The sequence below is a fragment of the Acanthochromis polyacanthus genome, chromosome 1 (assembly GCF_021347895.1).
Source record: "Acanthochromis polyacanthus isolate Apoly-LR-REF ecotype Palm Island chromosome 1, KAUST_Apoly_ChrSc, whole genome shotgun sequence".
NCBI classification, from domain to species: Eukaryota; Metazoa; Chordata; class Actinopteri; family Pomacentridae; genus Acanthochromis; species Acanthochromis polyacanthus.
In genome coordinates this window covers 7601714-7614061 of record NC_067113.1, presented here as the reverse complement: position 1 = coordinate 7614061, position 12348 = coordinate 7601714, and the positions used below count along the sequence as shown (strand labels likewise).

The following is a 12348-nucleotide window of genomic DNA, read 5'->3' as shown; positions in this document are numbered from 1 at the left end:
ACATTGAAGCAACCTTAGCTGAACATCTGCCAACTTTTAAGCAAATGTTACTCAAGCAGCAAATTTAGCATTTGTTGGGCACTCTGTGGATCCACCTTTATATTCATAGCTCAGGTTAGAGCTTTAGTTGCTGATCTGGGATGACACAATACACTATAAATCATTCTTTTTTCAGTTACTGTAAGCACTCATCTATGTCTGTAGATTTTCCTCAAGCTATTTTTTTTAACAATGTTTTGATTTCAAAGCGTCAAAAAGCAATGCATGAAAAATGTTTTGTATTCAAAAGTTGTGCCTGCTGGGAATGGCTATACTGGCCCGGTGTACACTACCATTCAAAAGTTTGGGGTCATTTATAAATGTCCTTATTTTTGAAAGAAAAGCATTTTTTTCAATGAAGATGACATTAAATCAATCAAAAATCCAGTCTAGACATTATTAATGTAGTAAACGACTCTTCTAGCTTGAAACAACTGATATTTAATGGAATATCTCCATAGGGGTACAGAGGAACATTTCCAGCAACCATCACTCCTGTGTTCTAATGCTACATTGTGTTAGCTAATGGTGTTGAAAGGCTCATTGATGATTAGAAAATCCCTGTGCAATTATGATAATACATGAAAAAAAGTCTACATTTTCATGGAAGACATGAAATTGTCTGGGTGACCACAAACTTTTGCCTGGTAGTGTATGTAGTAATTGTTTATTCTTTTTTTTTTTTTTTTTAAATAACAACATTTTCTGTATGAAAGTAATATAGAGCAATGCTGTGATTTGTAATATAACATCTTGTCTTATTGTTCCCTGGCCTAAATCCAACACAGTGATAAGTGTATCTGTGCAACACCTGGTTTACTGGTTTAGTGCAAAACAGACTTTTCTTTGATACTAGAGGGTTGTGAGGACAACAACTCTCTGAATGAAGATGTATCTGTTATAGTGTCAATCAGGAAACAGTTATTTGAAAAGCAAAACTAGAACAAGACAAGTGAGAGTTTAGAATTACTGTGTAGACTAATTAGAGAATTAAAGTTACAGTGGGATATATGCAAGATGATAAAATATATATTCAACAATTTCAACAAAACGAGGTTGTGATAAAACATGAGAATTCTTAACAGATCAGTATCAGCACAAACCATTACTGTCTTTTTACACCAACTGTCATGTGAATGTGTGATTAAAGCTGTGGAATTGGCCATCAGAAACAATGCTTTCATTGCTGGTCAGAGGTGAATCAGCCTCATAGAAGTCTTTATTACAGTGCTCCTTTATCCACTAATCTCCCTCAATGCTCCCTGATGTCAACATGGAAGCGCCTGTTACTATGGCATTAAACAGTAAGGGGCTGCTGCTGGTGCAACCAGATACTACAGCTAAAATGTATATTAGTCAAGAAAGTGTTTCTGGGCATCAATAAGCAGTCGATATTAAATGACAGATTGGACTGACAGTCGTATACACTATCATTCAACAGTTTGGGGTCACTTAGAGATGTCCTTACTTTTATAAGAAAAGCTTTTTCTTAATGAAGATAGCATTAAATGAATCTGAAATACAATCTTGACATTGTTAATGTGGTAAATGATGTTTCTAGCTGGAAACAGCAGATTTTTAATGGAATATCTCCATAGGGGTACAGAGGAACATTTCCAGCAACCATCACTCCTGTGTTCTAATGCTACATTGTGTTAGCTAATGGTTTTGAAAAGCTCATTGATGGTTAGAAAACCCTTGTGCAGTTATGTCAGAACATGAATAAAAATGTGAGTTTTCATGGAAAACATGGAATTGCCTGGGTGACCCCAAACTTTTGAGCGGTAGTGTAAATGTTAAGTAGTGATTTAAGCTCAGAAAAAATGGCCCATTTGTTTAAGAGGCAATATATACAGTTTGGACAGTTTATATTTTGTCACAAATCTAACAAATCTACCTCTGAGTAAACAGGGTGCAAATATTCGTGTAAATGCCTTGTTCTTTTTGCTCTTTTCATAAAATTAGGATAGACAGCGCACAAGCATCTAACAAACTCAGACATATTAGAGGATTGTCTCGCAGAGACATTTGAGGAACTGTCAGTTTGAATTGTTAGTCTGCACAACCAAACCCCAAGGTACCACAGCACAAGCGGAGATTTCAAAGAAGACTTACTCAAACCCTGTGCAAATAAAACCAGGAGTATCTACACAAAGAGATACCACTACAGGTAACTCACAAAATACGTATTTTAGTTATTTGAGTGACCTAACCCTTTAGGTACAGCCAGTCCTCCATTTCCCGCTTAGAGCGCCACATAAAATCCCATTTCATTCAGCCAACTAACAATGACCAAGTTGGTACACCACAGTAAAGCACCTTCTCACTGTTTGCTTCACATGAAAATAAAAGTACCACTGCACAATTTACCCCCCACCCCTTGACATTCTCACTCAGTTATTTTACAAAAAAATGCCAATATACAGAATGGTACATCTACTGTAGGGAAGAAAACAAGAATAAAAAATGATGACCACCCCACATCTTGAAATGCAGCTGAAACCCACAGAATATCAAGAAAGGCATAAAATGTAGGGATGTTGCAGGTGAATGTAGGCAGTAATCTGAATAGTGTCATATTCAAAGTATCTTACTGCAACGTACAGCCCTGTATGAATGAGAATGAAAGATAGGTGGTTTCTCTGATGAATCGATTCATGTCATACATAAACCAAAAAGGTTCAGTATCATGCCATCTGGAGAAACAGATTTCCAGAGTTTTCAGCTGTTTGGCCGTTTGTAAGTTATCTTTCTCCTCTTTGTGCCTCCATGTAGGATCCTCTCCTAAGCAGCATAATGACCTTTATCAAGCTGATAAATGACACATTTCTCCATTTAAAGTGGCTAAATGAGTAATTGTCATATGCTCTTGCTTGCGTTGCCTGAAGAGAATCACAGCCCAATGATACATCCTGCTGTGGGCTGCTTTGGGCTAATGATTAAGTGGGCTTGATAGATTTCAAACACCATTCATCCAGCTACTGTAATATGTCCTGCTAGTATCAGAAACGGTACCCTGAGGCGAACACTCTGTTTACATCAATGGCCCTTTAGCCTACAGGGACCACTGTCACCAGCACTAACCAATGGGGAAAGTATCAAAGCATTCAAAGAGAAATCTTTTCAGAGCAGGATTTGGACCTGAGCTGGAAACATACTGAATTTGACTGATTGGAGACTAAAAAGTCCTTTGAAGCATTTGAAAACAAGCATAGAACTTTTGAGAGTTTGAAGCTGTTTGTCATTCATCTTGGGCTTTTGTTGTATTTCCCTTGCCTTTCATATGTAAATAACCTCATATGTTACTTAACCTGAGGTAGAAATATAAGACTGGCTTGTTGTGGTTCATTGTTACTAACACCTACAGCAGAGGGCCTTAATGTTCTTTTTCTTTTCTTTTTTGAAACGAATCATGTTGAAAGGTGATTGAAGGTATATGAACTGCCTGTATGAGAGGTTGAAGCCTCTCTGTATGTGTGTGTTTTCCATCCTCACCGACAACTACAACCTCATAACAGAGCTGTGTCGCTGTCTGCTGATGAATCACTTCAAATAATAAATAGTAAAAATGATAGAAAAACCCAAATGAAAAAAAAATGAATTTTTTCTTAATTTTCTACTTGCTCCGCCAGCTCTGCTCTCTACTATTGCGTAGTCCCATTTCATGCTGAGGGTCCAACGACATTGTGATCCAGTTCACCACAGTCGAGGCAAATCCTCTTGGCATTCAGTACTTTTGATAAAGACATAGTAAATCCACTTTGAATTTCTCAGTGGTACTCTCACATGCCCCTGTGAATTGGTAATTATTCCATATGGGCCTTTTCACAGTTATTTCAAAATGGGAACATTTTTAAAATACAGTCGACACTGTCAGAGAGTTGAGATCATGGCCGGGAATCTATCGATGTGAGCGTCTGTTCTTTCATCATCGCTTAGACTATTCGCATGGGTGAACTTCATGCAGTACCCAAGGACAGCTTCCCTTTGGAACATCGCTTCCACGACGCTCATGTTGCATTAGTTTCACATATAGATTTATTGTCTGGCCATAGACTTCATGGACGGTCTGTGCTCAAACTGTGCTCTCCATCACCCACTCGGAGCTCTCAAAAGTAGGCTTCTCATCTTCACTGTCATCGTACTGCAGCAGCATGCCATTAACAGACAGACTGCGCTTAGTCCAGATGTTACTGATCCTGCGAGGGTAGTTGCTGCGACACTGCACTGCCCCTACATGACCCATGTCAAAGGAATGGCTCCTCGTGGGCTTACACTCCTGGGGCAGCCCTAGGAGACGTCCCAGCATGGTCGTGGACTCGGCCCTCCCAAGCAGGGGTTCTTTATCAGATGGTGGGGCCACAGCCACCGTCATCATAGTATTGGGCGTGGCGGAGGGGCCAGAAGCCCCTTGGTTGTCCCTTGCTGCTCCTCGCAGCTCCAGAGAGGTGAAGGCCCCTAAAAGGTTGTCCAGGTTTGGCCGTGCTTTGGCACCATGCCTCCTGAACTTGCTGCTGGGCAGGGTGCTGCATTCGCTGCCCTGCATGCTGTAGCGGTCACTGGCCCCTCTCCCTGTTTGGCTGTCTAACGAATTAGAGGAGGACGATGACGAAGAGAGGCTGCTCTGCAGGGATCCACACTTAAACTCCACCATTTCCTCACGCATGACCACCACTGTGGACTTGACCTGTGGTGGGGCACCGTTGAACCTGTTCAGCCCTCCGTTGGTCTGCGAGTATGTGTTACTCACAGTGGGCAATTTATTAGTCTGGATCCCACTGGTCACTTTGTAGCGGACCATGAGGATGATAATGAACACCAGCAGTGTGGCCACAATAATGCCTCCAATGACCAGGATCATAGTGCCCCCCAGGAAGCCGCTGTGAAGAGACGTACACTGTGGGTAGTCCTCCCTGGTGATGAATTGAACACAGCCGACGATGTTGGTGGCAGTGAGGGTGGTGGCCGTGTCTTCCCATATGGCCAAGACACACAGGTCATACTGCATCCCCGGAACAAGATTTGTGACTACGAATGCCCTGTTACTCATTGGAATCATCCTGAAAAAAGACAGAAGGACACAGCATTACAAATACAGAGTTTTTACCACAGGAGTTCAAGAAGAGGCTAAGTGTTAAAAGCTGAATTATTTCATTTTGCTGCAGCAGATCAAAGAAATAGTACAAATTAAGCATACTAAGTAGCTATTTATATGCACAGAGTCATTGAGAGAGATGACTTCATTGCTCCCAGTATATCTCATTTGACATGCATGAAGCAAATAGTAATGAGTTAAGTATTGAATGACCACTTTTTGAGTATTGTTTTGGTTGAATGTAATTTCTTGTTCATCCCATTTAACATGCATTAAGTTGTTTCAAGTCAGTCTGTTATTATTCCAGATGTTTAAATATGACTGATTAAGTAAGCCTCAGTGCTTTCGACTGAAATTGAAAGTCAATGCAGCAGTAAGTTAATTGTCCAAGAGGCACTGCCAATCAATGGGATGCTGTAAAAAAAAATTATTTTGGGTTGTGAGGACACAGCTGACAGAGGCTTTTATACACCCAGACTCATCAGTCAGGACTGCAGATTACAAAGACATTTAACTAATAATTTTTCTTGCTCTGTGTGTCAAAGACAAACACCTTAGCATTCTTTGCATGTCTTGGAAATGGCAATGAGAATATGTATATATATATATATATATATATATATATATATATATATATATATATGAATACATGTGTAGCTTGTCTTGATTTGCAGTTCACTGCAGTGCTTGATTGCTGAAACACATTACACTGTTTGACCAGTCCAAAGACTCATGTGCATATTTACTAAGCCAAGGAATGTGGCGGAGTTATGTGACGATCGGTGTACGACTGTCTGTTAATCTGAGAAGCTGTCTGACAGTGAAGGTCAGAAATGACACAAGGACCACTGATTAGATTTTGGCAGTAATGCTGCTCATAGTCTAGATCCACAGATTTGTTAAAGATTTCAGTATCAGTGTGAGATAATGGCACGGCGTCACTGTAACTAAGTGAACAATATATCAGCTGCCTGCTGACGATCACATGATGGCGATCCTACTACAAATCAACCGCTGCGGTCTTATCAGGACTTATCAATCAGAAATTATACAACGACTGAGCAACCTTGGCAGAGTAGTGTGCTCTCTGAGTGCTTTTCTTGTTGTAAATGCTGTGTTTTCAAGTAAGAACTCTATGGAGCTGCTATTCTGGCCTTTGTTGATTTGCACTGTTTAAGTGTCTGCAAAGTCTAATTACAGATGAATGTCAAATTATAGAGAAAAATAGCGTAAAGCATCTTATAAGGGTGTTGGGTCACCATGTGCCACCAGAACAGCTTCAGTGTGTCCTGATATTGAAGTCTGTGGAACTCTACTAGAGAGAAGATAGTCCCTCATTTGGTGTTTTATATAGACATGATGTATGCAAAGGTCAACATATACTATGCCAAAATCCAAAAATCTATGTGTAATGAGGGGGAAAGTAAACGTGTAGGTTGGGATGGTTCAAATTTAATGGCATGTGACAGATCTATGTGTAACCTTGGCTCCTGTGACATTTGTCTAACTTTTAACCTGAATCAGTACTTACATGTTGAGGATTTAAGTGCACCCATGGCAGGTACATGCATAGACTTCTGTGGGGACTGGAGGAATTTCCCAGATGCTTCCTATCCAGACATCAGTCATGAAAAAATAGGGCTATTTAAGACCTTCAATTTAGTGCAAATACAATCCAATCAGTTTAAATTACTAATATGGAGTAACATAACTAATTTGAAGAAAGTAATTATGTCAAAGAAAGTCCTCATTTGTGATAAAAGAGAAAATGACTTCTGAACAATGGATACATTGTACATACCAGAAGTATTATTGGCAAGCAAACAGAGAAGTTGAAATAGAGCACTAATGGATGAATAGTTGAAGTGTGCAGTCTATGCCTCTCAAAGAGGTGTTATTATGACTGGAAAACATGACCAAACATAGTAAAAAATCCAGCTCTAGCATCAACAATTCACTTTTTTTTACAATATGGATAGTGTTACAGTAGAGGTGTAACATCACAGTGGTATCAGTGAAGGGGTACTTAAGCTTATTTCATCGGGCTGTGGGCATCCATCAGTCAATGCAAACTTAGAAACACTTTTATATAGAGTACTTAAAGAGCAACTACACTCTCATGTTCAGTTCGTCCTCTATAACAGCTTATTTAAAAATGCAACAGTGAGAGTAAGGAGGCAAAGCCTGCGGGTAACCTGTTAGCCTGTGGTCTGCTACCACAGAAATGTGATCGATGTACACAATAGATGCTTGCCTGTTGGTTTGGTTAGTGAAGGCCTAAAGGGTTTGGTTGAAGCAAATCTTTCAATCCAAGCAAGATGTATACAAGCTAATTTTGAGCAGTAGATTACACATAACACATCCATACATTTTCTGGAAAATCTCCTGCATCGGCCAACAAAAATCTAAATAATTATATGCACAGTGGCTACATTCTGCAGAAAATATGGGTGGAAAAAGTTTCTTGAAGTTCAACCATACTGGTATAGTTATCTAGAAATAGATTCCTCACTCATCCATGCATTGCTGGCTTATTGTTCCCCTACAGAACATGCATCCAAAGCTTTGATCCCTCTGATGCGCCTCAACCACAGAGCCCAGACACCAGTGGGGCTGTGGTTCATTATTCATTCTGCCTTTTTCCATAACAAGGAAGAAGCTGTGTTTCCTCACATGTTTGAGGGAACTCATGCACTATCTCTCCTGTCCCACATGACTCTGATTGATTTTTAATCATGCCATTGCTGGAGTGCAGACAGTGGGAAACTGTGTCGGCCAACTAGAGGTGCACAGCCGGTGTGCATGTGCAGGCAATGAAGTCACACCAGTGTTCCTTTAAAGACGATTGTTGGCCTGTCTAAGCATGTCATCGCTTCCTTCCAGCTTCCAATTTGTCCTCTGACAGGCATATATAATTGACTGCTTAAGGTAAGTTTTCGACTGCACATTAACATAATACTACATACTATGTGAGCTGATGATGAAGTAAAAAATACATTTTATAGCATGAAATCATATAACAACAAGAAAAGCACTTAGAGAGTGCAGTACTCCACCAAGGCTGTTCATTCCCCCATATGGTATGAAATGCAGCATGTGTTTATTAGTTACTGATGATCAGAAATCACAGCAACATAGAATGCGGCCATTGAATATAGATGTACCCACAAACAAAATGACCTTGCGCTGAATCGCACACTCAAATATGTAGAAGACGGCAGGAATTAATGGGACTCAAAAACACCCTCACAATTTAATCAATTGTTCCTTGTATCATTTCCAACAGATAAGTCCTGATAAGTCTGCAGCGGTCAATTTGTAGTAGGATCGCCATCGTGTGATCGTCAGCAGACAGCTGACGTAGCGTTCGCTTGTTGTCAGAGTTACAGTGACGCCGTGCTGCTATCTTGCAATGATATAGAAATCTTTAACAAATTCGTGGATCCAGACTGTAAGCAGCATCACTGCCAAAATCTAATCAGTTGGTCCTTCTGTCATTTCTGACCATCCCTGACAATCCCATCCAAATCCGTTATTCTGTTTTTGAGTAATGCTGCAAACTGACAGACAGAGGTAAGAATAATTTAAAAGTTATTACTCAGTGCTCTTGATGTAATGGCTACCAGCTGAGCATCAAAGTCACAAAATCAAAGCAACTGTACTGAAGATGAAAAAATACATTAACCAAAACTAGAAAGTGGGTGTGTTTTGAATGTCCCAAACTAGCATTTCCAACAAATACATGCGCCACTGTACTTTCTCAATATTGACTGACAACAACATGAGGAAAGTCACTGAAATAATAATTTTTCAGGGAAACAATTTTGCTCCTGCAAATCAACAAAGAAGGGGAAAAAAACTGTTTATGTGACTCACATTCGTGTTATCGTTGCAATTTTGTAGGAAGTACAGAAAAAAGACCATTTAGTCAAATGTGGATGAGTCATCCAATGCTTCTGTTACCAGAAAGAAAGAAAAAAAGGTTCTGAAAATTCATATTGTTCTCTTTTCTCTGGCATGGAGAGCTGGCACAAAGAATGCAAGCAATAAATCAGATAAACAGCTTATTATTGAATTTTCAGGGATGGTGAGTTGCATTAACAGTGTTTGGACAAAGTAATATCTTTCTTCATTACTGTGTACAGTCCTAATCTCAGATTCCTGGCTAATAACCGGTCTTTTCCTTCACATATTCTGTCAGTTATCTTCCATTAAATGACTCTTGCTGGAATGCATAGTACAGGTAAGAAGGCTAGGAGTGTTGCACAGAATAAGTGATCAGATCAAGTGTTGATAAAGAAATTCACCACTGATTGTCAGTATTTAAGAAAACCTTACACAAAATGGATAGAACTGCTATCCACAACAGGCCACCAATTTTAATAGTATTGTACTTTAGCATACAAAGCACTCATCTTTCTCTGAGAGACTCATCCGTGTGTTTAAGAATATTGAGCTTCTTTAGCCCAAGGGGATACTAAACCTAAAAAAAAGCACATGGTATTTGAGCATACTGCAAGGAATCTAAGAGATGTCAGATAAAATGGATACTAAAGACTCCCATGCAGGACTCACAAAAATGGATCTGGTTGTTTATTCTTATCTTTTAATGTACCCAAACTGATTTAATGTTAAACATCATCTATTTTCTATATTTCAAACCACTTATCTTGGCTGAATGTTGCTGCTTTCACTGTCTCATTTGACATACGAAATTGATTTCACAGAGCCCAAAGATCTCCAGCTACAGTCTCTGAGCTTTCACTTTATGGACTTAAGCAGCTTAGGAAGGATACATTAAAATGAAGGTCTATAATCCTTTTTCTTCTTGGTTTTCTAATTAATGGTTGAGGGCAAGGATTTCACTTTGGGTTTCACTTTTCTTAAAATTGTGAACGCAGCATCCCCACCAATTGTCAATTTAAGAAAAAAATGAAAGAGAAAAATCTCAAGAAGGGTTAAGAAAAAATAAAGTTGATCTTCAAGTAACGCTTCAAAGAAATTGACCGTCTCAAGTACTTAGGCAGCAAACAATTAGCAATTGACTGAAGATATGGGGCTGCAAGCATTCTGAAGCTAACGATTACACTTGGCTTAATTTGCCACTCTGACCAGAAAGGTCTCTGCTCATACTTGGATGTAATCGAGTTCCATTAATCATCCTTACCTGTAAATGAGAACTTCATCCTCAGAGCAATTGTACTGAAGCTGATACATTTTGACCTTTGGAGTTGATTTGCTAACAGTCCACTTGACCAAAGCAGAGATGGCTGTCACTTCTGACACAGACACGACCTTCTCTGGAAGAGGTTTCGGCTCTCCTTTACTGATCTTGGTAGAACTTGTTATGTCTGAGAGTCCTGACTTGGACTGCGTGGTTCGGTTTGTGCCATTACTGAGATGGGGGAGTTGAATGATTGAAAGCTCAATGGAGGCTGTAGATTCTCCAGCAGCATTAGCAGCTATACAAGTAAAGATACCATAGTCCTTGGATGTGGTGATTGTTAAGTCCAGGGTGCCGTTTTCATAAACAGTTGCTCGAGAGGAGTTGCTGATCAAACGGTCATCGGGAGCAACCCAGTGAACCGTTGGCATCGGATCACCAACAGCTTTGCAGCGCAAGCTGGCTGTCTGACCCTCCAGCACGAGTAACTTGTGAGTATGTTGTGTGATCAAAGGGGGCTCACAAACAAACTCCTCCTCACGCACAGACCAAAAGTAGCGACCCTTTAGACTGGCAGGAGAAGCACAGGTTTCCATGTCATCTTCACGCTCCAGCCTTCGTAGCCAAAGCACTTCACAGTTGCAGTGCAATGGGTTTCCACCAAAGCTTAGAGAGAGTGGAGGTGCATATGGAGTGCTCATCACCACACTGCTCTGAGAGCGTGCAAAGATGGGATCTGGAGGGAGCTTCTGGAGACGGTTGGAGGTGAGGTCCAAGCGAGCCAGTTTGTCCAGATCTGTAAAAGTCCCCTCAGCAATGAAGGAAATGAGGTTATGGTCCAGACTCATCTGATGGAGGTTGACCATCTTTCGGATGGCTTCCCAAGGCACACTGCGCAAATTGTTATATGACAAATCCAGATCTTCTAGTGTCAGTAACAAGTCATCAAAGGCTGCTTTAGAGATGCGACTCAGCTGATTGTTGTTGAGGATCAGGTGCTGCAGGTTGACCAGTCCTCGGAGGTCATCAGGTCCCAGTTCAGTCAACCGGTTACTGTCCAGGTGCAGGGATCTCAAGGTCTCCAGGTCGATGAACGAGAAAGGCTGGATGGCGCTAATGGTGTTGCGGGACAAAGTGAGATCCACCAGACCTGTCATGTTGGCAAAGTCCTGTGTGGTGACCTTGAGGATGAAGTTGCCACCCAGCCGCAGCTCCACAGTTCGCCGGTCAATGTCCGGTGGCACAAAGAGCAGGCCTTTGGAGGGGCACAGAGTTCCCAGAGACTCTGAGAGGTTCTGGCAGACACAGTATTTGGGACATGCATGGACCATCGTAACTGCGGTTCCCAGAAACAGGAGACTGATGACCACTTTGTCCATGTTAGTTCATACAAAGAGGATCTGCAAAAACAAAAAGAAAAGAAAAAGATCAGGTTAAAACTTAAATGGTCAGGTGTGATTTTTCTACTCCACACATTTTTAGTTGCAGCATTTATTGTCTTTCATGTCAACATGTAAGGGCACACAGTAATCTAGGTCAGACAGAATACCACCATGGTCCTTAGGCCATATGGTCACAAACTCCACACTTGATGAAGCTTTGTGATTATCATTCTAGGGAATATTTCACTCTCATTTTCTCTATTATAACTTATGAATGTATTTTGCAATGCAAAGAAGGTGTGATGAATCATATGAGGATTGTCTGAATGAAGTTCAGAATTAAGCAAAGCTAAGAATCTAATTTCAGTGATGCACATACTCATAAGCTGTCATCACAGACAGACTGGCATGTGAGCAGGGGAAAGTAGTTCAAGTGTTGGGCACGTGCATGTACGTATATGCAGTAAGCTGTGGTTCTTTCTTGCAATGCTACGCAGTCTTGTCAATAAAAATAGGAAAGAGCTGTAGAAGTAAAGCTGTTCCTTGTCTGTGGTATGTTTCCTGCATGTATTTACAATGTCTTTTCCTCTCTGTTTGTCTTTGTTCCTTTCTCTGATTTGCTCTCTATCTCCATCAGGTCTGCACCATTTTGGCAAAAGATAAAACAA

General features: G+C 40.5%; 1 protein-coding gene across 4 annotated transcripts in view; it reads right to left on the bottom strand.

The window, feature by feature from the left end:
* Positions 1-677: 677 nt before the first annotated feature.
* LOC110952644 (leucine-rich repeat and fibronectin type-III domain-containing protein 2) overlaps positions 678-12348 on the bottom strand; it is a 249831-nt gene continuing 238160 nt past the window's right edge. For all 4 annotated transcript variants that reach the window (XM_022196284.2, XM_051948212.1, XM_022196285.2 and 1 more), the window contains 2 exons: positions 10302-11698; positions 678-5099 (listed from right to left, as the gene is read on the bottom strand). In XM_022196284.2, the coding sequence (XP_022051976.2) occupies positions 4115-5099; positions 10302-11677 (2361 nt within the window). In that variant the 5' untranslated portion in view covers positions 11678-11698 and the 3' untranslated portion in view covers positions 678-4114. The remainder of the gene's footprint in view (positions 5100-10301; positions 11699-12348) is intronic.